This window comes from Buteo buteo, chromosome 1 (assembly GCF_964188355.1).
Source record: "Buteo buteo chromosome 1, bButBut1.hap1.1, whole genome shotgun sequence".
In the NCBI taxonomy this organism is placed as follows: Eukaryota; Metazoa; Chordata; class Aves; order Accipitriformes; family Accipitridae; genus Buteo; species Buteo buteo.
This window is the reverse complement of record NC_134171.1, coordinates 68234222-68257842: the sequence shown is the minus strand read 5'-3', so window position 1 is coordinate 68257842 and position 23621 is coordinate 68234222. Positions and strand designations below refer to the sequence as shown.

The following is a 23621-nucleotide window of genomic DNA, read 5'->3' as shown; positions in this document are numbered from 1 at the left end:
TGGAAACAATACATTTTTTACCTCTTTAAAAATTGGTCACAACATAAGTTTCTTGCAAAAGAAGGTAAATGCTGTGCAGTTGTCCAATATGAAGCTGCCATTACAGCTTGCAGGTTTTACTGAATTTCAGAACCTTGGCATCAGCTGACTTCTTTACTTGTTCAGCTGTGCGTACATACAAACTTGAATTATAGTAATAACCCAGCTTTAAGACATAAAGAAATATTACACGCAGAATGTTACGTATGGCATTTAAGTAGCTCAAATAGGTTTTATGGTATGTAGGTTAAAGTTCTGAGACGCTCTTTTAAATTTGTTTCATTCAGTTGGGCAAGCATGTTTAGAAAATACTGAAGTTCATTTTCTGGATAATAAACCGCAACAGTAGTGTTCAGAGGAAGCCTGTACATTGAACTGTTGTCAAAACTCTATCTGCTTGCTTTGTAGAATGCCGTGTTATGAAGTCCTCTTATTCCCGATCATCTGGCATGAGGCATACTGGGTCCAAAAGTCCAGGACCTTCACGTCGAAGCAAATCACCTGCCTCAGGTACTACTTCTAGGAAAGAACTGAACATGTAAAATACATGAAGTTAGAATTTGCTTCATGGGATGAAAAAAACTGTTGGCTCTGTCTGAAATAGAGGTGCCATTCTTTGTTCTCTGAGGGGAAAAAATGTTTTTTCAGTTTGTCTCATAGCTTTAATACTAATTTATAATAAAATTTGCATTTATTTTTGAATTGTGAGAAGAAATATGGTTTCTATTTTTTAATAGGTGCAAAAAGTTTCAGTTTATGAACATTGGAATAATTTGTGCTAATTGTACACTTGGGATATGTTTTCAGCATGGCACTTGATTTTCTTGAAGACTATTAGCTATAGGATGCTTATGTGGTTAAATTCGTGTTCATTGAACTAGAGCATACCCTGAAGTGTTTTGAATTTGAAAGGTTTCTCCTATATAAGCCAAATATTGTTGGAAATACAGGATTTTGCTGTTTCAAGTAATTTTAGGAGGTGTTCTGGAAAGCTATTGCCCATCAACAGAGAAAATCTTTTTCTTCTTGTACTTCCTGTAATTTCAAAGAAAGGTTCACATTGTGTTTCTGCCAGCAGTCTGGCTGAACACCATATATTCCAACCATTGAGTCTTTTATGCAAATAAGTAGAAGGGAGAAACTTGATGTGTTCCTTTTTTTACCTCTGCATTTAATTTCTAAATACAATAAAACTTAATTAAATTTTTTCCTTCAGACCTGGAGAAGTAGCCCTGAAATCAAACCACTGAATATGTAAATATACAATGCTCTGTTCTGAATGTAACTATACATGTAAGCTCCTGTGCGTGTATTCAAAACTGCAAAGTATTCCATATTCTCATTTCCATATCAATATTTGTTTTGCTTAATTAATGCTGGTTAAAGTAATTTTATGTCTTTGGGTTCTTTCAAAGTAGAATATTTATCATCTGTTTATAAAAGTTGAATATTTAACTGAAAAGCTTGAAAGGATCGCGGTAACGGCAGAGAAAAATGTAGCATGAAGGGCAAGTTTCACAACTGATTGACATTTCATGCAATCCTGTTAACTTCAATGAGATTGCATGGGATATCTATCAACAGTGAATTTTATGCAAAGTATTTAGAAATCAGTGCTCTCATTTCGTTACTTATTTCTACTTGGACACCCCTTTGGTTAGCTTAATTTGAAAAGTTTATCCAAACTGTCTGGTATTTATCCTTCTATTTACTTGCCATTTTTTCTCATGTAGTCTTTATTTATCTTTATTTACCCTTCTTCCTTTCATGCATGTTCAGAGCTGTTTAATAACTTCTTTCCTTAATGTCTTTTTCCTTTGTGTCAAATATATGAGTACAGTAAAGAGGGGTGGCCACTACTCCAGTGCTTATTCTTCAGCAAAATCCCCAGGTGAGCCATTACTATTATGGCTGTATATCACTAGTGTGTCTCCTCCCTCTCCATTTACCTGTATTCTTTTTGCTGTATTTGTGAATATTTTCAAGCTTGAAACACACGTTTTGCATTTGGTGAACCAGAGAATTAATGGGGGTAGGTTTTTTGTTGAAGTAGATCATTTGAGTGAAATAATATAAATGATGCTTTATAGTTGTTGGACATCTGCTGATGGTGTCAAAGTTAAATTTGTAAAGGTGTAATTTGACTACAGGGAGAGGAGCATTCTGAGGAGCAATACATTTGTATGTGTATTCTAAAGCATATTATAATAGAAAATTTCAGACAGTGCAAAAAGACAGGGCTAAGAGTTGGTGAAAAAGGCAGTGAAAAACACGTCAGTTCTTAATTTTATTTGTACTTTCTTACCTTCTTTTGTTTTCTTGTGTTATTTCAACCAAAGTTCTAAAACGATGAGAAACCTCCTTGAACCTTCAGTTCAAAGTGAAAGTATCTCTAAAACAAGTAAATTGCATTTTGATTAGCAGATAAGTTGAGACTTTGGACCATACTAGAAGTTAACAATTTAAAAGGTATTCATAGGTTTTTCAGTTTTCAACAGTCCAATATGCTAAAGAATTGTAGCCTAATACATACTACTTAAAGAACAACAGAGAAGAATTTTTTTTTTCTTTCTGTATATTCAGGCTGCTCTACATGTCAAAAAACCTTAAAAGCACTTATACTTAGAAAATAGATAAGCAAGGTAAGTTTTGCATATACATGAAATAACCAGCAAATCAATAGCAGCAGACAAGTTTGTGCCAAAAATGAATACAGATTGCTTGTGTGGTTTTTGAGTTAAAAAAAAAAAGATAAAATACTGCTGTCTAAAATATCAGTGTTGTGGTTTAACCCCAGCTGGCAACTAAGCACCACACAGCTACTCTCTCAGTCCCTTCCCCCACAGCAGGATGGGGGAAGAGGAGTGGAAGGGTAAAAGTGAGAAAACTTGTAGGTTGAGACAAGAACAGTTTAATAATTGAAATAATAAAAATAATGTAATGAAAAGGAAAGTAACAAAGAGAGAGAAATAAAACCCAAGAAAGACAAGTGATGCAAATGAAAACAATTGCTCACCACCAATCGACTGATGCCCAGCCAGACCCTGAGCAGTGGCCTCCTGCCAACCTTCCCCCAGCTTTATAAGCTGAGCATGACGTCGTATGGTCTGGAATATCCCTTTGGTCAGTTGGGGTCAGCTGTCCCAGCTGTGTCTCCTCCCAACTTTTTGTGCATCCCCAGCCTACTCACTGGTGGGCTGGTGAGAGGAGCAGAAGGTCTTGACTCTGTGTGAGCACTGCTCAGCAATAACAAAAACATTCCTGTATTATCAACACTGTTTCAAGCACAAATCCAAAACACAGCCCCATACTAGCTCCTATGAAGAAAATTAACTCTATCCCAGCCAAAACCAGCACAAGCAGTTGGCTGATTCCCTATAGATGCAAAATTTTTATATCTACACAGGGCCAATTCCAGCTTTTACTGTTGTTGCAGCTGTGTACCAACTCACATGCAGTGGATCTCAGAAGACATTGGCAAAGCTGTAGCTACAGACAGCTCTTTTAAATAAGATCCTCAGCAGAACGTACCATGTTTGTAGAATTATGGAAGGACGAAAGTTGGAAGGGACCTCTGGACATCATCTAGTCACAGCCCTGGCTCAGAACGCCACCCTTGTCCACCAAGCATATGTAAGATAATAGCAAAGAGCTAGACTACTGTCAGTGTAGGCTGGGCTGTTCTTCCTTAGTTATGAGAGGGAAGAAGATTATGTTAACCAGCCAATTTCACTGGTACAGTTTAGTGGTTCTGTTGATGCGTAAAAAGATGGTAGTGACTTAGAGACAGATACGGGTGTCTTATAGTATAGGCCTCAGTGGTCATGTTCAGGAAATAGTGACCTTTCTGTGACCTGTATAAAAAGAATTTGTGAATAAACAAAAATTTTTTTCCTCCTGCAGCAATAGTTGGTCATTTGGAAGCAAATTCTACTGAAGTATCTCATTTTTGGTCATGAACTTTACAGCTTAGTATTTTTTCTAATGGCTAGAGCAAATTGTTTATGCGAGAAGCAGAAAACAGTAAGATAGCATTCCACTAGCCCTTTTCATCGTCATACTTGCAAATTCTCAATAAACCAAGGATGCATTGATATACCGGGTTTCGAGAAGATTATCTAAAACAAAGTGATGAAAAGAAGTCTGCAGGAGGGCCATATATGCCTAAATACTTTTAGCTTCTTATAAAGCCACTTAAATAATTCACCTATTGTTCTTACAGGTAACCCTTGTTAAAGTCAAGACAAAAATATCCTAAACATACTGAATGCTTTTAGTAGAAAAGACTAAGGTCTTAGTCCTGTAACAGATCTGGGACTGTAAATCCAAGTTATCAGACTTCAAGATAGACTTATTCTGTAGCTAAATGCTGATTAGTTATATCTTAACATCACACATCAGAGAAAGAGGTTTTTGTGAAAAACAGCGATTTGTGGAAGTTGCAGTGCAGTCACCCTGGCCTACTGGCAGATAGATTGCTCAGGTTGTAAAAATAGTACTTGGAAGGCATCTTCACCACTCAGAGAATGTTAGGGTAATAGGTTAATAGACACTTGTAAAATAAATCCAATAGCACTGGTTAAGAAGTGATGCATAACCCATGAAAGACCTCTGAATGTGTAAAGGGTATGTGCAGGTGTAACTGTTATTTACTTTGAAGCGAAGTTTCTATTTGCCAGGGTTGCTTTTTTCTTTCTGAAAAATAATTCTTTGCCATGAATCAGCTATGAAACCTTTTTAGCTCTTAAATTTCTGCCTGGTATTTTCCTCTCCCAGGAAAAATGAGGTTCAACTAGAGAGGAAATAATGTCGTATCATATAATGTTGCATTATATTTGTGTATGATGAACAGCATGCTATTCTGTCTGCATAATGAAATTCATCAGGTTTTTTTTTTCAGAAAAATACAAGGACTGACCTAAGTTATAGTCAAGTCACCAGAGATATAACGGATGTTGTATCAGGCCTCTCTGGAAAACTGGACTTAAAATTAATTAACTCTTGAAGTCAAGAGGGAGGATATTGTATGTTTTCACAGACACTTGAACTTCTCAGAAGTTCAGAAATAACCTACTAGCTTTTACCCCATGTTGTTGGGTTTTTTTTTTCCTCCCTTAAATCAGTATTTTTCTGAACTACTGCGTAAGTTCTTTATCACCCAAACAGCTCATACTTCTTGTTTGTTTGTTTTTCTTGGGGAAAAAAACCCCAAACAAAACAACTTGTGATCTGTGAAACATTCTACCTAGAAACTTAGGTGTTGATCCAAAAAGGAGAGTTGGAGGGTCAAATGTCTTTATGAACACTTTCTGTCTCCAAATTTTATTGTGTGATATCACAATAAATGATATAATTTTAAAAGGCTGTGGCTATTACTTGCCCAAAGCTCTTGCACTGGCAAAGACAGAATAGGCCTTTTTAATCTCTAGAATGACAATGCAATATTTGTGTGTCTTCTTGATCCCATGTCCAGGCTAATGAGTTTTGGGGGCGCAGTTGTGTGGCATGCAAGTGGATAGTTTAGTCCTAAATGCTGAGGCATCTGGTTTGGTCTTTGTATGCAAACTTGAGTGATAACTTGTCAGAGAGATATGTTATGTTTAAAAGCAAGTTAGGGTTTTTGACTTTTATTCATCTTTTCTTTCATTTGTTTGCTTTTATTGCTTTGGCCAGTTAATGGAACCCCAAGCAGTCAATTATCCACCCCAAAATCTACAAAGTCCTCCAGTTCTTCACCAACAAGCCCAGGCAGCTTTCGTGGACTCAAGGTAAGTGCAAGAACCATCAAAAACCTTGAATTCCCTCATTTGATGACTGATGTATTACAGTGATGCTGAAGAAGAAAAAAAGAAAAAGGAAAAAAAAAAAGAGTTATAATTCTATAGAGTAGCCTTGCTAGTAGGATTTTTGAGTTGAAGTGGAGAAGAGATCTGAAGTAAGATTTTTGTATTTTGTCTTTGGTTAGCAGGATGGAACTCTCAGCTTAGGAAAGGTGGAGTGTGATGGTGGCTTGAATATGCCAGTTTGCCCTCCAAATTTTCCATTGTTTTGTGGACTGCAGACCCCCCCACGTAATTCATATTCCCTCACCCTATATAAATGTAGTATCCTCTTTTCCATACATTATAGTCTTGTAGCATTGCCCAAAATTTCATCTGCAGCACACTCCTTCATCCATGGCACACAATTTCACCCCTTAATGCAGTCTCCTGCCTGAAAGCTTGTGAGGGGTTCCTTTGGGAGCAGCCTGATCTCTGACAGATTTTTCTCTCTGTTGCACCAAGAGAATTCTTTTCCTCTCCCACTTAAAAATTGGTAGAATTTACAGTTCTTAGAGCTGCTCTGTGCCTTTCGCTTGGTAAAATAAAAGGAACAGTCTGGAGCACAGCTGAGCATCTTACTGCTGCATTTGTGCAGCTGACCTTTCAAGTAGAATTTTCTTATGAAATCATCAATTGCAGCCTTTCTGGAAGCACACTGGATGGTTCGCACTGATTATTCTGATCAAGTAACAGCTCCCATTGGTGAACACAACAGTTGTGAAGAGGCTGCATAATTCTGTGGAAAACTGTTTTCTCAATTAAGAGACTGGCTAAAGGACGTGATTTGAATAGTATTTAGATTTGGGTTTTGATGTGCTAATTGTTACCAAGTCTTTGTGTTGCAAGGAGTATGGCACTGGTTTCTGCCAGGCTTCTGTGATAATTCCGAGAAAAGATGTTGATTTATTTGTTTAATTCTAATATATTTTTAGTTGCTTGGTTCATTGAGACAATTTAGTGTTGATCTCTGCCTTTAAGTTGTTGAGCTGTACCATCCCATAACTTCTCTTTGTCCAAAGCAACATAGGTTGGCCTTTCCCCTGTAAAGCATTTGCAAGAGCAGTAATAGTTCTGACACTGAAAATTAGAACTATGTGTCTTAAAATTTGTCTGGACAGTTCTGCTATAGAACTTGCAGTAGAGAACACCAAAATCATTGGACTTGAGGTTCTCAGCTGGTCTGCACTATATTTAACAAATGCTCTTTTGTCTTTCTTTAATGAAATTACAAGTTTAGAAACTAGATCATTTGGTTCATTTTTTTTTCCCACGCAGTCCTGTCTGCTTTTAGCTGATTAAAGCTCCATTAAGATAGAGATAATTCTGATAGTAACAAGCAATTTTCAGTAAAGTGGACATGTCCTCTTTCCCCTAACTGTCAATTTCACTGAAGTAGGCTGTTGTGCTTTTTCATTTTGGAATTTAATTGATGCTAGATACTAATGGGTTTTTGTGTCAGATAATTCATCCCTATATGACCAAAGAAAACAGCAAAAACACATTAATCATCTTAGACCTGATGTGTTACTGAGGTAGTGAGTACCTCTTTTTTTATCCTATTAGGATGCATCAGTTCAATAGGAGGATCCCAGCTGTGCTCCTGAGACTAAAGATAGGGAAAGTTATCTGGTGAATCTCAGAATAAAGTCCAAAAGGATAAAGTACACTGTGCAGTCACTCTTTTTTCTTGATTATGTTCTAATAGTAATGACTGTTTTGGTGAAGTATCAACATAAAACCAGTAACAGGGAGGCATGGTTTTATGCAAAACCAGATTCTTTTAAGAAACCTATTATTTTTATAGGATTGATCTTGGCCAGTCTGATGAGGAGAACAGAGGGAAAGCAGGGATCAATTCTGACATTACTGTTTTCCCCTATTGTTAAATAATTCCATGTTGCTAAGACTGCATCGCTGAGCAGACAAGCAGTCTGGCTTCCTGCACTTGTATAAAGAAGGTGCCATGACTACAGCTGAATGAAAACGTAGATATAAATAGTATGGCAGACAGTGAAAGAATAAAGTATATTTCTGAGTTTTCTAGCTTTGGAAATGCAATATTTTGGCGGATTTGTTGTGTGGAAATCATATGTTTATTTTTGTAGAGCACAAAACAGCAATACTTAGTAATGGTTTTATATGAGCTTGGGGCAGCAGGAAAAGGGAAAAAGTCGGGGTTGATGTTTCTATTTTCTGTAAAGAGCAGACCATCAGAGCAGCTGCACATGAACTGTACTTTAAAAACTGTGTTTGTTGGAAAGCCAGAGCAAAATAAAATATTTGACTACAGGTTAGAACCTGGCTAAGCTTTTCTAAGTTTGACGATCAATGTAGAGCTTAAGTGATAATGCTAGTCATCAAGGCAGTAAACTTGCAAAAGATACTGATAGCAACACCAGTTTTTTCCTCAGTGTCAGACACTGAGTCTTACATCATATCCTCCGAATGCCACTTTTCCTTTATAGTGAAGTCTCTTCAGTCCCTAAGGATTCCTTCTGCTTTACAACACTTTATAAGCAGAAATGGTGTGCTCAGGCACAGAAAACTCCTTGCAGGAAACACTTCTTGTGAACAGCTTATCTTTAAGGAGAAGGGCTTTCCATCTGTCCTTTTTAGCTCTTCCAACCAGAGTGCTCTTGTGCTATTAATTGTTCAGTACATACAGTAAGCCTGTTTGCTGTCCAACATCCCAATCTTGCAGAAGTGTTTTAAAAAAACTGTACTGGAGTCTGAGATTATATTCAAGTAAGGAGTTTATGCTATGGCTTAATAACAGTAAACACTACAGAATTTTCCCACAACCCCAAATAAATGCCTTTATTTCAGTAAGTGGCAAATATGGATACCATGCACCCAATTGCATGCTACTCCGTATTCTTATTAAAGTTTTTTATTTTTAACGTCATAATTTTAGCCCGTAACTAAGCATTTCACTTTGCAGAGGGTTTGTTTCAAGGTAAAGATTTAGATATAAAAGTTAACAAGTATGGGCATGAAGTAAATGACTGCTTTGTATGATACTCTTTTTTGAGCAAATGTGCTGTGTTTCTTGATTTTCTACTGACTTTTCCATAGAGATTAAAACTAGTGCATGGAATAAGAAATAATGGTAGTAGTGCATTAGGTGGCACAGGACAACTGACGAGAGGAGTCCTTTTGCTGTTTTGTAGGCAGGTGACAATTGAAAGGTTTAACCTTTTTCTTTGGTTCTAAATGTGCATTTATAGATACCCAGATATGCAATGCTGCTAGGGGTACTTTGACTCTTAGCTCTTCCAGTACATCTGTTACTATGCTCACTTTGTACCATAAAAATCATCCAGAGTCTAGATTAAATATGAGATTTTGGAAAGTGGTGTCATATCTTCCTTATGCTTACTTGCATGTGTTTTATTGTCCCCTTTTGAAATTAAGTACCACAAAGTCTTGTCATCTTTTTAAAAAGAAAATAAAATTGTACAAATAAAGAAGCTTTACTGCTGAGGCCTTTCTTAGAATCCCAATTATGCTAAATAGCATTGTGTCTGAATTTGTCTCAGTATTACTTTTTCAATTGATTGACCAAATGACCAAAGTGAAAGGGCGTTAAAACGTGATCCAACAAATAACTTAAGTACTTGCTTAACTTTAAGCTTTTGAGTAGTCCCTTTTACTTCAATGAAGATGTTAATGTACTTAAAGTTAAACATGTGCTTAAGTGATTTGAAGGATTAGTGCCTATCTTAATCAAGGTTTTAATCTCTTCAGTTTTGTACACGTGCTTCTGTTAGCAGTTAAATGTTATGATTATTTACATGCAGTTATCCAACCTAGTGACACAGGTGCAATAGCAGTTCTTAGAGAAAGTCTTTAACTGCTGCCTTTCTTGCTCATACAGTGGATAAAGAGTTGGCTAATTTGTGCTGGTAGGGAAACTGAGGTATTGCACTTAAGTATTGAGTCCATTCACCATTGTCGTCAGTTTGCTAAATGCTTTACATAATGTGATGCAATTCAAAGTTTCTTTAGAAAAAGGGTAAATCTTTATGTGGTTCTTCAGTGTTTCCAGAGCAGTGCAACAAAATGCATGACCATGTATGCTCAAATTAACAGTAGCAAAATCACTACATTATAACTGGCTATTGTATTGTTACAGGTAGCTTCTCAGTATAGTTGGGTTACTAGCAGTGTTTCTGTTTTACAGATTATGTTACTATTAAGCATTATAATAATGAATACTAACAACATCTCACTGGAAACACTGATTATATAAATAACATTTCATTTATGTTTGGAGTATCTTTTAGCCCCTTCTTACTGCAGCCTTTCAGGATGAATTAGTGACACTATAAAGTGTCCCCAGATTTCAGAGAATACTTCTGCAAACAGTTAATTCACAATTTCACTAAAATATTCACAGTCTACAGTTAGATTCATCACCAATTTGAATGTTTTCATAAAGACAGAGAAAGCTTCTTTGAGAATTTCGTGGAGTTTTTCTAAAGGTATGACAGTTTACATTCTCTTAGCCTTCAGATGAAAGATTACCACAGCAATGACAGATCAGAACTCAAGGAAAAGTTAACAACATTAGACATACTTTTTCTAAGTTGGCTAGATGCACTTTGAGCATATTACAGGCTCAAAATAGTAACAATAACGTTGGTGTAGGGGTCCCATATTTCTGTCTGGAATTTTCCAGCCACAAGGGTGTGGGTGTGCGTACGTACATGTACATGTGTACTATGCAGTTCAGAGTCTCTTGAGCACATTGTGAATGTGCTGAAGACCAAGGGCAGCACATTTAGTGTGTCTTAGGTGTACTATGAAGACGTTGAGCAACTATAGGAGATCTGAAGTCAAAGAAGCACTTGCATATATGTGTACAGGACAGTGTACGCAGGACCTTTGTATGCCTAGCAACCTGATGGCAAAGGTCCTTCATTTCTATCCAGACAGGCAAGAAGGACAGACAAAGGAAACCTTTAGATAGGTGCTCTAGAAGGCACCATCTCATATAGCTGCCAAGAAGTTAGGTATTTCCTTCAATATGAAAAAAAGCCCCAAATGTTTCCACAAACATTTGTGTCGTGGGCAATTAATCTAATCCTGAGTGCAAAGGTTTGTCTACTAAGGTATCATTCCACTTCAAGACAATATGGGTTTATATCTGTGGATCCTTCCTCACGCTCTCATGAGACAAAAAAAAATAATAAATCCTACCAGGTGTGTAGTTATCTGGGATTACTTTCTTATATCCCTGCACATTTCTATTTTACATACAAGCACTATGTTTACATTTTTTTCAGGTATATGGTAGCATTTTGACTCAAAAGATTTATTAAAAATCTTTGCTACTGGACCAGTAGATGTAGCTTGATTGAAATGACTGTCAAGCTGCTGCTTTTTCATTCCCAAATCACTGATTTACGCTCTGATCCAGATTTTAAGGGAATCTTGGGCCAGTCCCTCCCTGCTACTTATACATCACCTTACATTTGCATACCCATTTCAGTTCATGCTCTTGGACTCTATGATGGTTTAAAGGCTTTTATCTTTTTTGTTTAGTGGGTGGGTTTGCTTTGTTGGGGGGGGGGTGCTTTCAATTTCTTATCTTTAACTTAAAAGTAGAAAACCTGATACACACAGTATCTGGCAGGATGCAGCTGTCTGGCACATTGTGCATTGGATACTTCAGATAGGAAAAAAAGCCCACCCTACAGTGCGAAGTATAAAATGGAGTTTTTAATGGGTTGGATATTAGTAGGGGTGAAAGTAAGAATGCTAAATACCTGTTATTTAGTTATTATGTTGAGGTGTAATAAGCACATTGGGTACTAAAGTAGGTGTGTTAAGCTTATGGATATGACAGATCTAATGTGAGTGTTTCTCACAAAACCACGTGTCATGTTGATAAACCTGGTGACTTAAGTCACAGTCAGTCTCTATAAAATAATACAAAATAATATAAAACATAGATAAATTGTTTAGATATTTTTGTGAACCTGGAAAAATGGTTCTACCACAGAAAATAGTTCAGCATGTGAAGAAAACGAAACAGTTGGGCAGGTTTTTTTCCAGCTCAGCACCTTTTGTAACTTTTTACAGTATCTTTAATTAATCTGTAAAATGATATGCAACTAGTTTTGAGAGCTGTGTGTTCACCAAGATATTCTCAGTATCTCTAACAACTATGTTGTATTGTGCATTTGGCTCTGGATGAGCTGTTAAAACACAAATTACCTGCAGAGAGAAAACTTGAGGGAAGTAAAAGCAATAATTGTTATATTCTGTATTGCATAATGTTTAAATACAACAGGAGTAACTGTTGGTCTAGGCTGTTCTTGGCCAGTAGCATCCACATTCTGAGGTGATTGTTTTATTCGAAGGGCTGGATAGCCATTGCTGCTCTAAATTACTCTGTGAGCTTTTAAAAACAAAGAATCAAATTCTGCCTCAGGTCTGAGTTTTCTAGGACTTGCATGTATGTGTGAGAGGGTGGATTTAAGACCTGCACACTCTGAATTTATCATGTCTAAGGGGAACAGTATTGGAAGAGGGCAGTAGTGCTGTGTGGACTAGAATACAGGAGGAGGAACTGTTGCAAAACCTAATCTGCAGTGTGATTGTAGATGCCATCCATATTCACTACTGTAGTATCAAAGCAACATGCATCCTTTTCTGCTTGCTACTTCAGGAATGGCTAGTGAACGAGTGAAGTCTACTTGCACATCCAAAATCTTTACTTCACCTTCAAAATACCTGAAGCTATTAGGATGCCAGCAGTACAAGATATTCTAAATATTACATGTTATTGGGTAGTTAAATGATTAGAAAATTACTGTAATAATAAAAATCACTTTATTCTGTGTCTCTTATTGTGAATTCCTACCTCCTTCCCACCTTTTCTGGCTAGTCAAGCACCTCGCAGACATCTTAAGAGTTTATTTCTACTGTGCTCTGACACAGTAGGGAAAGGCTAGACTGATTTTGCTCCTGACGAACTGAGACACAGACCTACAGCATCCAAATTAAAGGCAATGTTTGTTGTAGGGTGAGTTTGCCCTCATATCTAGAGCTGTGAGGCAAATTAGTGGCAGAGCTAAGGTTAAACCTGCCATTTCAGATTCTGATCTAGCATTTCAGCCACAACAGCAGCATTAGATTTTTTTTTTTCCTTTTATTCCTTTTAGCTTTTTTTCATGTTGCTGTTAGCTTCCTTCTTGTAAATGCTGTGGTAAGAAGGAATGTGCCCAGTCATGCTCTGACCTGATTACAAGGATGAAGGAAGTTGGAAATGTGGGCTAGGTATTCCCATGTATTGCCACTCACTGAAACCCCAAAATAGATTACTAATATTTTTGGCTGATGACTAATACTTTGCAGTGATCTTTTCTGTTATCTATGCTTCATGCTTGAAGAAAATGTGACTGACTGGTTAAGAGACTGACTCATGATTTTGCACAAATGTCATTTAACCCAAATGTCCTTGTTCCTGATCCTTGTTAAATAAATAGATAACTCAGAAAGACAGCAGCATTAACACAGCCTGGTTTTAAGTTATTAGCAAGGAACAGAGTAGTAGCTGACTGGTTGCTGTTTGACGCTACTTCTATGCCAAATGCTAGTAAACATCATTGTTTTAGAGGCTCTGCAAAATTAAGTTGTACAGCTCCTAGTTACTGTACCTTTAGCTGATTTGGCAGCTCAGCTGCCACTAGAAACTTAAGCATTCATTAGCATTTCATGAGCCTTTAGACAATATCCCTATCTGTCAGTTCAGTTCTTTCACTGACAATAGTGTTAATGATTTAAAATATTCAGCAGTGTAACTAGACAATGTCAGCTAAAACGGAAAATGCTGCATTTGCATTCCTGGTGTCATGCAAAGCCATTTCAACAGACACTGAGCTTAAGGCAGAGAAGCATTTTAATCCTTTTTGTGGTGAGTGGTGAGAATTACTATAATAGCCCATGAAGAAAACAAGATATGGAACTTCACAGAACAGCAAGAAATGTTATGTAGAGGAGGGGGAATGATCAAAAATATGTTTTAATTTCATAGAGCATCCTTATACTTTACTGTAATGGGCGAGCTTATAAAACAGTGGTGCATAGAACACATCCAGTACATTTTACTATTTATAGCATTCATTCCTATGCTTCTACCCCTTTAAAAAAGAATAATTGATTGTTGTGTATGTCCCTGAGCAGTATGACAGGATGACTTTAGGTAGAATTGTGAAGATTCAGATCAAGTAACAAGTTGTTAGTGCAGCAAAAGTAGTTTTCTTTATCCTTCATCCTTCATAGTCATTTAGATACTTGTTTTTCACACAGTGTCACAGTTACTAAACCAGGATCTATGTCTGGATGCGTATCAGACATCTAACTTGAAATGCTTGTAGATGTCATAAATCATCCCATCCATAATAACCTAAAAGGTAGACGTCTAGATTACCTAGCAAATCTGACTATTGTAGATGTACCCGGCCACCTATGCCAAGAGTCTCTTCTTTAAATGAAAACAAGTAGGGCCATGCAAGCACTTCTACATTACCTTCCTAGCATGCTTCAGTGCTCATCTAAAGAGAGCATGTATTGACAGAGTTCACTTAGGGAAACCTCAGACAGTGCCAGCTATGAGGAGATGTGTTAGACTACAGCATGAGAGCATGCGCTAGCTGCACTGGCCACTGAATAGTTGTCTGGAGATGGCTGTCTCTGGTTTATGTGAAAATGTACGCAGAGTGTATTGTAATGATCTTGTGTAGAAGGAGGAGGGAACATTGCCTCCACACACGCTGGCTCTATAGTGTTTAGATGGAACTTGGTGCAGCTGGAGGCAATTTGCTTTGCTGTTTACTGAAATCTGTTCAACTACTTATCTAAATAGGAATATCAGGGCTGAATCTTAAACTGGTGCAAGTGTCAATGATGTATTACAACGATGAACTGTGAGAAAGCAAGAATAAAAATAAGATGGGAGTAGAAAAGTAAACTGACTCTGTATAGGTGTTTTTAGGGTGTTTTTTTTTTGTCTGGCTCCTTCTTGTGATTACTTACCATCAGAAATAATAAGTTCTTATCTACTTCCATAGATACCTCCACATGGTGGATCTTCTTCCAATGTGAATGGTGTACCTGAATCAATCCATTGCCAGAGTCCTGAAGGTAGGACACCGATAATTGCTAACAATCATTGCAATAATTTTGTTGTAGGTAACAGTTGGTTTAGCACCTTTAGGTGGTTTGTGATGACTCCAAATTGTTTTTTGTTCTGAGATGTTTGATACCTTGTCGACAACCTTATTTTGGAAAAATTGTTATTGCGTTTTCTACATCAAGGCAGTAAAGCTAGGAAATAAATTTTGTTCTTTTTTTTTTTTGTCAAGTGGTAGCATATTAGTGGACCCTGCTCTTCAATAGTCACTATTAGGAATTTGAGTGATTTTGAACACAACCTGCAGAATATCACCAGAAATGTGTTTGTTGCTGGATTGAAAGTGGATCCCTCCTCAAAACAGCACATTGTGCTTCAGGTAGAACCACTAGCCCATCAACTGACCTTAGCTAAACTTAACCTTTCATTCCTTATCTCTTTAAAGCAATGTTGGTTTTTTTATTATTTTAGAATTTCATTTTAGAATCAATTTTTTAATTTAAAAATACTGAAATAAGCAGCTATCAAACTTATTTGCATTTTGGATGTTTCAGCAACAGCTAAGGGAACTTGAAGGAATTCAGCAGATAGATAAAACTTTTGGTTCTTTTACATGCATTGTAGATGAATCTTATCTGCATTTTTGCTTTGAGTATGCAAAAAGATACTTCAAAAAAAGTATTTTGAGTTCACAAAATATTTAGGCTAAGGACTTCTAACTGCATTTATTACTTTTAGAATATGTCCGCAAAAAACATAGTAATATTTGATTTGTGTGTTAAAAGGTCAAACAACTCTGATTAGTCTTAGTTTGTTCTTTCTTAGTTTGAGATAAAAACAAAGGAATAAGCTGTGAAGAAAACAGCTTACTTTTAAGTTTTGTTTTGCATTTGTGACTGTTCTGTATCTGTGGAACCCTTTGGGGATTTATTACATCCTGCTGACACTTCTCTTCAGCTTGAATCATTGACCTTCCTTTTTTGCAGGTGTGAATGGAAACAAGTGCTCAGGGTCATCTACCATTCTTGAGAAGTATAAAGTGGGGAAGGTGATTGGTGATGGCAATTTTGCTGTTGTAAAGGAGTGCGTAGAACGGTGAGCAAGTAAACTGTTCAGTACTGCTGTTTATTTTACTGGATAAAGCCCTGTGCATTAGGATAATTTCAGAGAAAATGTGATGAGGTGAAAGCATAGAGCAGTTGCAAAGATATGCCTACACTTCAGGAGAACTAGGCATAGCAAAACACACAGAGCTTCCTATGTATTATTCCAGCAAAGAGATATGAGACCAGCAGAGGAACATGTCTTCTTATCCCAAAAACTAAAGGAGGTATCACCTTCTAATGGAGGCTCTTAGGGAAATCCCACAGATCTTCAGAAACCCCCTCACACAACAGACTGTTGTGGATGGCAGGAAACTGTATGTGGCACCTCAACAGTCTTTGAGGCACCCCCCCCTTCTGCCTCAGCAATTCTGCTGCTGTAGTATCCCTACTGCCTGCTGCTTAAATGATTTTTCACAGCTTTCAGTATACTGTGGGCAAAGTATTCTTAAAGGCATGCAGTTGGTGGCTGCTAGCCTGTGCTGCTGACTCCCTAGTGCTTGCTTCTTCTGTGAGGTAGTGTGGTGAGCAGCCAGAGACTTTTCAAATCAACCTTTCAATATTCCAGACTCTGAAATATTCTTGGGCCTTATTTCCCATGGGGTAGACAGGATACCTTTACAGACCTGTGCTGTGTTACTGCCCTTCCTCTGCAAGCTTTATGTCACACTTTGCTGCTAGTGCAAACATAACAGATGATTTGACTGTCACTTTCTTAGTGTATTTTTTAGAACCACCGTCTGCTGTCTTCATCAATCTCAGAGTTATGTCAGCTTCTTAAATATTATGAGGAATCTCCAACTTGTACACAAATACAGCAAATGCCTGTGAAAACCATAAAGGTTACAGAAACAGTTTCTATTATTTGGTCCTCATCTGCTGGTTTTATTTAAATGAAGAGAAAGATAATTATGAATGGAAACATCTCATTCCAGTCTCAGCAGATCATAGATGCATAGATACTTTTGCTGAGTCATCCAAATGGGCCAAAAGGGTTGGGTACTGAGGCTGAACCTGGGGCCTCCTCTACTGAAATATAGGTGAATGGATCTTACAATCCATAACTTTCTGCAGCCATTATTGCTTTTTCTCAAGAGAATTGTTTCTTCATACTGTATCTGCATTATTTCTCTCCATTGCTGAGAATAATATTGGCAAGTGGTATGTAACACAATGTCTAATATGCCCTTCTGGTTTATAGCAGCACATGACAATTGTTATTTTTAATACTTTTTTGAGAAAGTGATGTACAAGCATGCAAGGTTTATAGAGTAAGGAATAAAGACTGAGGTGGCAGCTCTTAGAGATATTAGCTGAGTACAGTGCTTGCTGATAAAGAAAAAAATGGCTAAATGTGATCTCAATATGCTACAATTACTACTCCAAAAAAGCTCCTGTTGCATGTGCAGGTTTAAGATATTGCTTCTCATCAGTGTTAACATCTAGACTCCAAGGTCTTGATTTTTTTTAATTTCTTTTTGAACAGTTTCTGCCAACAAACTCTGGTTCCTGACAAGCGTTACATCAGTGTGTAATCATGTCCCTACTGGTTTAAAGACGGCAGGTCTGTTACAAAAACTGTGAGAAGGCAATATAGCCAGCTGAGTTGCAACTGGATTTCTGTCCATTTCATTTGGCAAGAATCTACATATAAAAGGCTTGAGTCAAACTGTATAGAATAGAATATTTCAGTTGGAAGGACCTACAATGATCATCTAGTCCAACTGCCTGACTGCTTCAGGGCTGACCAAAAGTTAAAGTATGTTATTAAGGGCATTGTACAAATGCCTCTTAAACACTGACAGGCTTGGGGCATTGACCACCTCTCTAGGAGGCCTGTTCCAGTGTTTGACCACCCTCTCAGTAAAGAAATTTTTCCTAATGTCCAGTCTAAATCTCCCCTGACGCAGCTTTGAACCATTCCCATGCTTCCTGTCACTGGATCCCAGGGAGAAGAGATCAGCAGCTCCCTCTCCACTTCCCCTCCTCAGGAAGCTGTAGGGAGCAATAAGGTCACCCGTCAGCCTCCTTTTCTCCAAACTAGACAAGCCCAGAGTCCTTAGTCGCTCCTCACAGGACATGCCTTCCAGCTTTGTTGCCTTCCTCTGGAAGCACTCAAGCACCTTCACATCCTTCTTAAATGGTGGGGTCCAGAACTGCACACAGTACTCAAGGTGAGGCTGCACCAACGCTGAATACAGCAGGATAATCACCTTTTTGACATGTCCCCCTAATCCTCACCCAGAGGCTGTCAGCTACATCACCACTAACTGCAAGGGCTGTACAATCAAACCTCTCCCTTACATATAGTACAACACCTCCACCTCACCTGCCCTGCCTATCCCTCCTGGACAGCCTGTAGCCCTCCATCCCAGCACCCAGTTGTGGGACTCATTCCACCAAGTCTTACTAATACCAATGACACTGTAGCTCTGAGAGCTGACCAACACTTCCTGTTTGTTTCTCATACTGTGTACATTGGTGTACAAGCATTTCAGGTACGCTCCTGAGCTCTCCGTGCTCCCAGGAGCAGTGTAAATGTTCCCGCTAGCATTGCCATCCTCAGGCAATGCCATGCCAACCCTTAGCTTACCTACTGCAATCCTGTTGGTATCTCCTTCCCCCATCAATTCTAGTTTAAAGCTCTCTTGATCAGCCCCACCAGCTTTTGCCCAGAGATGTGTTTTCCCCATCAGGACAGATGGATCCGTCAGGCCTCAGCATACCTTATCTCTCAAAGGCTCTTCCATGGTTTAAAAACCCAAAGTTTTGGCACAGGCACCAAATTGAATGATGCTTCAGTGTTTTGCCATGCGTCCTGAAACTGGCCACAGATCCTTTGTTATCTATAGAGTGAACAACATTCATGAAAAATAACAGGTTGAAAGCATAAGATAACATAATTTATTATTTTCAGGAGTATTGACTGTGCATTTTGGAAATCACTTAAGTTCTGCTGAATATGGGACAACGGCTGCTAAATCACTTGGGCTTCAGAATGTCATCTGTCCTTTTTGGAACGAGGGAACTGGACTAGAAAAACAACCTTCCAATTATTAAAAAAAAAAAAGCAAAATTAAACTTAAAAATCTAGTTTTGTATGTGATCCAATCTTTATGTTTAGTGAAGTATTATTAAATGAATTTTATATAAAATAAATATACAACAATAGTTGCTAATAATAATGAGAGAGGAGATGCCGACTATAAATGCTTGTCTTTTAATTCCTATTAATTATTATACTTCATTTCTAATCATGTTGTGCTTAGAAGCCTTAGTTGTGGAGCCAGGATCCTATTATACCAGCTGTTCTACAAAAAGAATAAGATGGTCTCTTTGGGTAAAGGGTGCCTATATGTCTTTATATGAAGACATGAGTCAACAGATGGACACTGACAGCTAGACAGAAGAGTACCAGAAACCTGTCAGACAATACTCATGTATGATAGGCAGTGGTAGTAGCACACAAATTATGTGGATGATATCCAGGGTTTTTTCTAGTGTGCTGTAGTAAGGGACATTTGCAAGAGGGATTTGAAGTTGGTTGATGAATTGGCTTTGTGAATGTTAACTCCTCTTTCTACATAGCATAAGTGCGAAAGGTTTACCAAGTGGGTTTTGCAGATCAGTTGTTGCAGGCTTTCAGATAATGCACTTAATTTAGTATAACTCATAAATTGTGATTCTGAATCAGTGTACACACTGTATTCGTAGTAGATTTTGCATCCAGTCTATAATAAAAGAGGATGGCATTTCACAGATACCATTTAGATAACACTTCTATCTAAAGACCAGATCAGGTTGTAACTATGACAACCTCGCGGATACAGCTGCACTTTCAGAGCAGAGATTCTCTACTGCATTTTTTCACTAATGGATAAATGGAATGCGAGACATCATTAATTCAGTTCCTTTTTTTGTAGGGTACTAATTTTGACTAGTTATATCTAATGCCAAAAGTATAGTGAAGATTAACCTGGAAGTTTAAAAACATGCCTGACTTCTGCTTTTTTAACTGCCTCCAGTGGTTTTTACCATACATGCCAGTGGTCTTCTGATGCAAATGGAGTCTCTAGGTACTGACACAACACAAAATAGTAGCAACAGGGTCTTATGGCATTTTCTTGTGATTTTTAATTAATCATTAATATAGGTAGTAATGTCTTCTTTGATAAAAAAAGATAATTCATTTGTGTTGCTTTTTTCTCTCATTTTCTCCCCTTCTTGGAGACAAAATGCAAATAAGAGCTCCTTTCTGTGAGAGTATTTACTGAAAACAGTAATCCTTTTTACTTTGTATATAACCACCCTCTTAAATGTCATGGGACTTTAGATGACTGCTATAGAATTCTATAGAATACTAAAAAAAAGTAAAGAATGAATGAAATACAAAAGGTTAAAATTAGTGCCTAATAAATTCTGTGGGATTTTAGACTAGTCTGTAATTAACTATAGGTTTTTAGCTCTGCTGAATCCTACTGAATTTTTCCACTAGGGTATCATTCTTTCTTCTGCTCACTTACACATAAATGTGTATGATTTTATCTTTAAAGCCTACCAGTTGAACAAAACTAAGCGGAAGCCTCAAGACAAATTTTGCATGTTACATTAGAGAAGTGACAGAAAATTGTGCCAGGTCACAGAAGAATGAACTGCAGCTGGAGCCTGGGATTAATACACAAAGTGAGCTAGGTTGTGGTAGTCAGGGAAACAGAAGGTGCAAATGCTGCTGAGAAAACAAAAAACAAAATCAAGTTGGTTCTGTGAATTTTTTGCCAGCAACCTCCATGGGTTAAGGCTTTCTGTTATGATGATGTGTATTCTTACAGATGATGCCACAATTTGTTGACCAGTTTCTAATTAATGGTTCTCATATTTTTCTTGCTAGATCCACAGGAAAGGAGTTTGCACTGAAGATCATAGACAAGGCTAAATGCTGTGGAAAGGTAGTGTACAACAATTTGCATGTATAAGAAAAATAGCAGAAACAGCACTAGCAGCTGCTCATTAGTCATAAATGGTGGGTGTGTTTGGGTTTTCTGACTATTTTCAGAATATCTGTTTAACAGGATGATAATGTATGCAAGAAGCAAATAATAAAAGTAGTGAGTGTTAGTCTACTAGATAATAGAGTAAAAAACAAACTGTCTTCTGTTTTATTAGACTAACAACGAAAATGCCAATATGTGTCCAAAATATATTAGAAAGATTTTGATCTGTAAAATATGAGAGGGAATTTGCAGCTATATGTGTATTTATATAATTCCCATCCCTCTCTGCCTCTTATTTTTATCTTTTCATGGCTGTACATGCTCCTTTTATATGCAGAACATGGATTTGAAAAAAAATTCTCTCAACCATTTCTTTGTGTTTATGTAGTTTCACCATCCTGTATAACAAAGACTCTTAACAAAAGGGTTCCTTAAACTTTCTTTTTAATTTAAGCTAAAAAAAAAAAAAAAGTCCAAAATTGTCTCTCTAGCAGAACAGCTGGATGTTCATGTTACGTTACATAATCAAAGCAAGTATCTGAAAGTGTCAGACCTCTTCTTCACCTTCCTCCCAAGTACAGAGATTTTAAAAAAGGAAGGCAAATCCTCCAACCTACAGCCAAGAATGTAAACTAAGTGTTGGAACAGATAACAACAAATTAAATACCTCTATTTTCACCGCTTGCAATACATTAAAAACAAAGAGCTCTTGAGGAACTTATGAATCAAATGGATTGTTGTTTAGTGTTAGCTAAAAGAACACTGAGGGCACAGTATTAATTAGCAATCAAATTCCAGATTAAAGTCTCTTTGAGAGTAGGAAATATGCCATTCTCTCAAGGATGACCAAAAAGATGGACTTTTTGATGCAAACACCTTATTTTTTTATGTAAATGATTGCACTGAAATGATTCTGGAGGTGACTTTGCAACCAAGTCAGGGCTTTAATTCAAAGGTACCCTTTTTGTCAATTACAATAAGTAACTGCTCTGAAGTGTAATTCAGAGCTCCAAATGCTGAATGTGACCTTGTCATACAGATTTGTTACATTTTCCTACATTCTTTGTATGGTAAGGAGCTGTCTATTACTGTACACTAATGCATTACCTGCTGTGATGACTTGCTTTAAGTAGAGGTCCTCAAACAGAAATGTTTTATCTATGTAGAGTTTAAACTGTGTATTAGGTGCTAGGAGATAAGTGTTCCCACCTCCCCATCACTTTATCTCATATTCTCTATGTTATTTAAGGGAAAATTTAGAAAGGAATCTTAAAAATGTATAATTACAAGAAAAATTGCTAGAATTACCTTTTTGAGATTAAAATGTTGCCATTTCTTTGGCTGTGGAAAGGGTGACCCAGTGTGTTTCACTGCAAAAGGAAACTTTTGGGTAATATGTACAGCTTGCAACTTTAGATGTGTTTTATTACTTGTCTACGTCAGCTGCTTAGGTATCATAAATCAGAATGGTCTAGAGATAGACAATCCATTTTATACAGCAGAGTTTAAACATATTTTCTATTTATCATTCTCACTGCTTTAAAACAAACAAATAATAAAAAAAATCAACCCCATGGATGCATACTTGTCAGTTTTGAAAGGACCTGTGTCTGTATAGCTACATACAGATGTATGTGTATGTACAAGCAGAGGACTGTTATGAAGATGTTTATACCTGTTAGGGCAGTGGCAGAACTGTCCAGGAAGAATTCCAACAAAGAAAATAATTAAATTTTGCTACAGCTTACTCCTTCCTTACTCCGTTTCACATGTTTTTAAGCCCTGCCTTAAAATCACCCATATGGCCCATCAAACCACATGCATGACTTCCATGTTGCTCACTGCTCTTTAGCCATTTATCTTGGATGTCCTAAAACTTGAATCCATTTGATTAGTGTATCTTCCACAAGAAGCTTAAATGTTAGTTATACAATAATTTCTCTGTAAATAGATCATATTAATGTAGACTGAAATCTATATTTCACTATCTAGGGGAACATTACAACAAGTTTGAGAATTACTATTTTTTTACATGACAAAATATAGCAAAAACAGTGGGGTGGTTGAAAATAACTAACTATATATATTAGTCAGCATTTTGAGGACAGGTATTAAAACAGTAGCTCAACAACATTTTGGAGCCTTTTAAAAAAAATATTATTACTGTTTATTTTAAATAAACATTACTTATACCTGAGCTTTATTTAAATCAATTAACAATTTAGTCAAGTGAAATAAAGAAAGCACAGGTAAAGCTATTGTACCTTAGTTGTAATTAATGGATATAATAAATTTAATATGTTATCTGTCCTTTAGGTGGAAAAAGCTATAATAAGATTCTAGTTTTTGCTTGGACTCTTAATGATAGTTTTGAATTTACAGGTTTCCATCCATAAGTCTTAGTATGCTGTGGCTGTTCACTTTTGTCTGTTGATGAGATTCAGCATTGTGTTTAACAAAATTGCTTCGTGTTTGTTTGTTTTTTTCTCCAGAGCACTTTGCTTGGAGCAGACATATATTTGTT

At 37.1% G+C, this 23621-nt stretch overlaps 1 protein-coding gene across 4 annotated transcripts in view; it reads left to right on the top strand.

The window, feature by feature from the left end:
* The window catches only part of DCLK2 (doublecortin like kinase 2), a 92207-nt gene that overhangs the window by 50605 nt on the left and 17981 nt on the right, over positions 1 to 23621 (top strand). For 2 of the 4 annotated variants that reach the window (XR_012651506.1, XM_075034941.1), the window contains exons 4-9: positions 448 to 549; positions 1880 to 1930; positions 5713 to 5807; positions 14942 to 15014; positions 15990 to 16098; positions 20995 to 21052. Coding sequence is in view for 2 of the 4 variants with exons in the window: in XM_075034941.1 (XP_074891042.1) it covers positions 448 to 549; positions 1880 to 1930; positions 5713 to 5807; positions 14942 to 15014; positions 15990 to 16098; positions 20995 to 21052 (488 nt within the window). In the remaining 2 variants the exon portion in view is untranslated. The remainder of the gene's footprint in view (positions 1 to 447; positions 550 to 1879; positions 1931 to 5712; positions 5808 to 14941; positions 15015 to 15989; positions 16099 to 20994; positions 21053 to 23621) is intronic. The other 2 variants (XR_012651507.1, XM_075034950.1) reach the window with 1 other exon arrangement.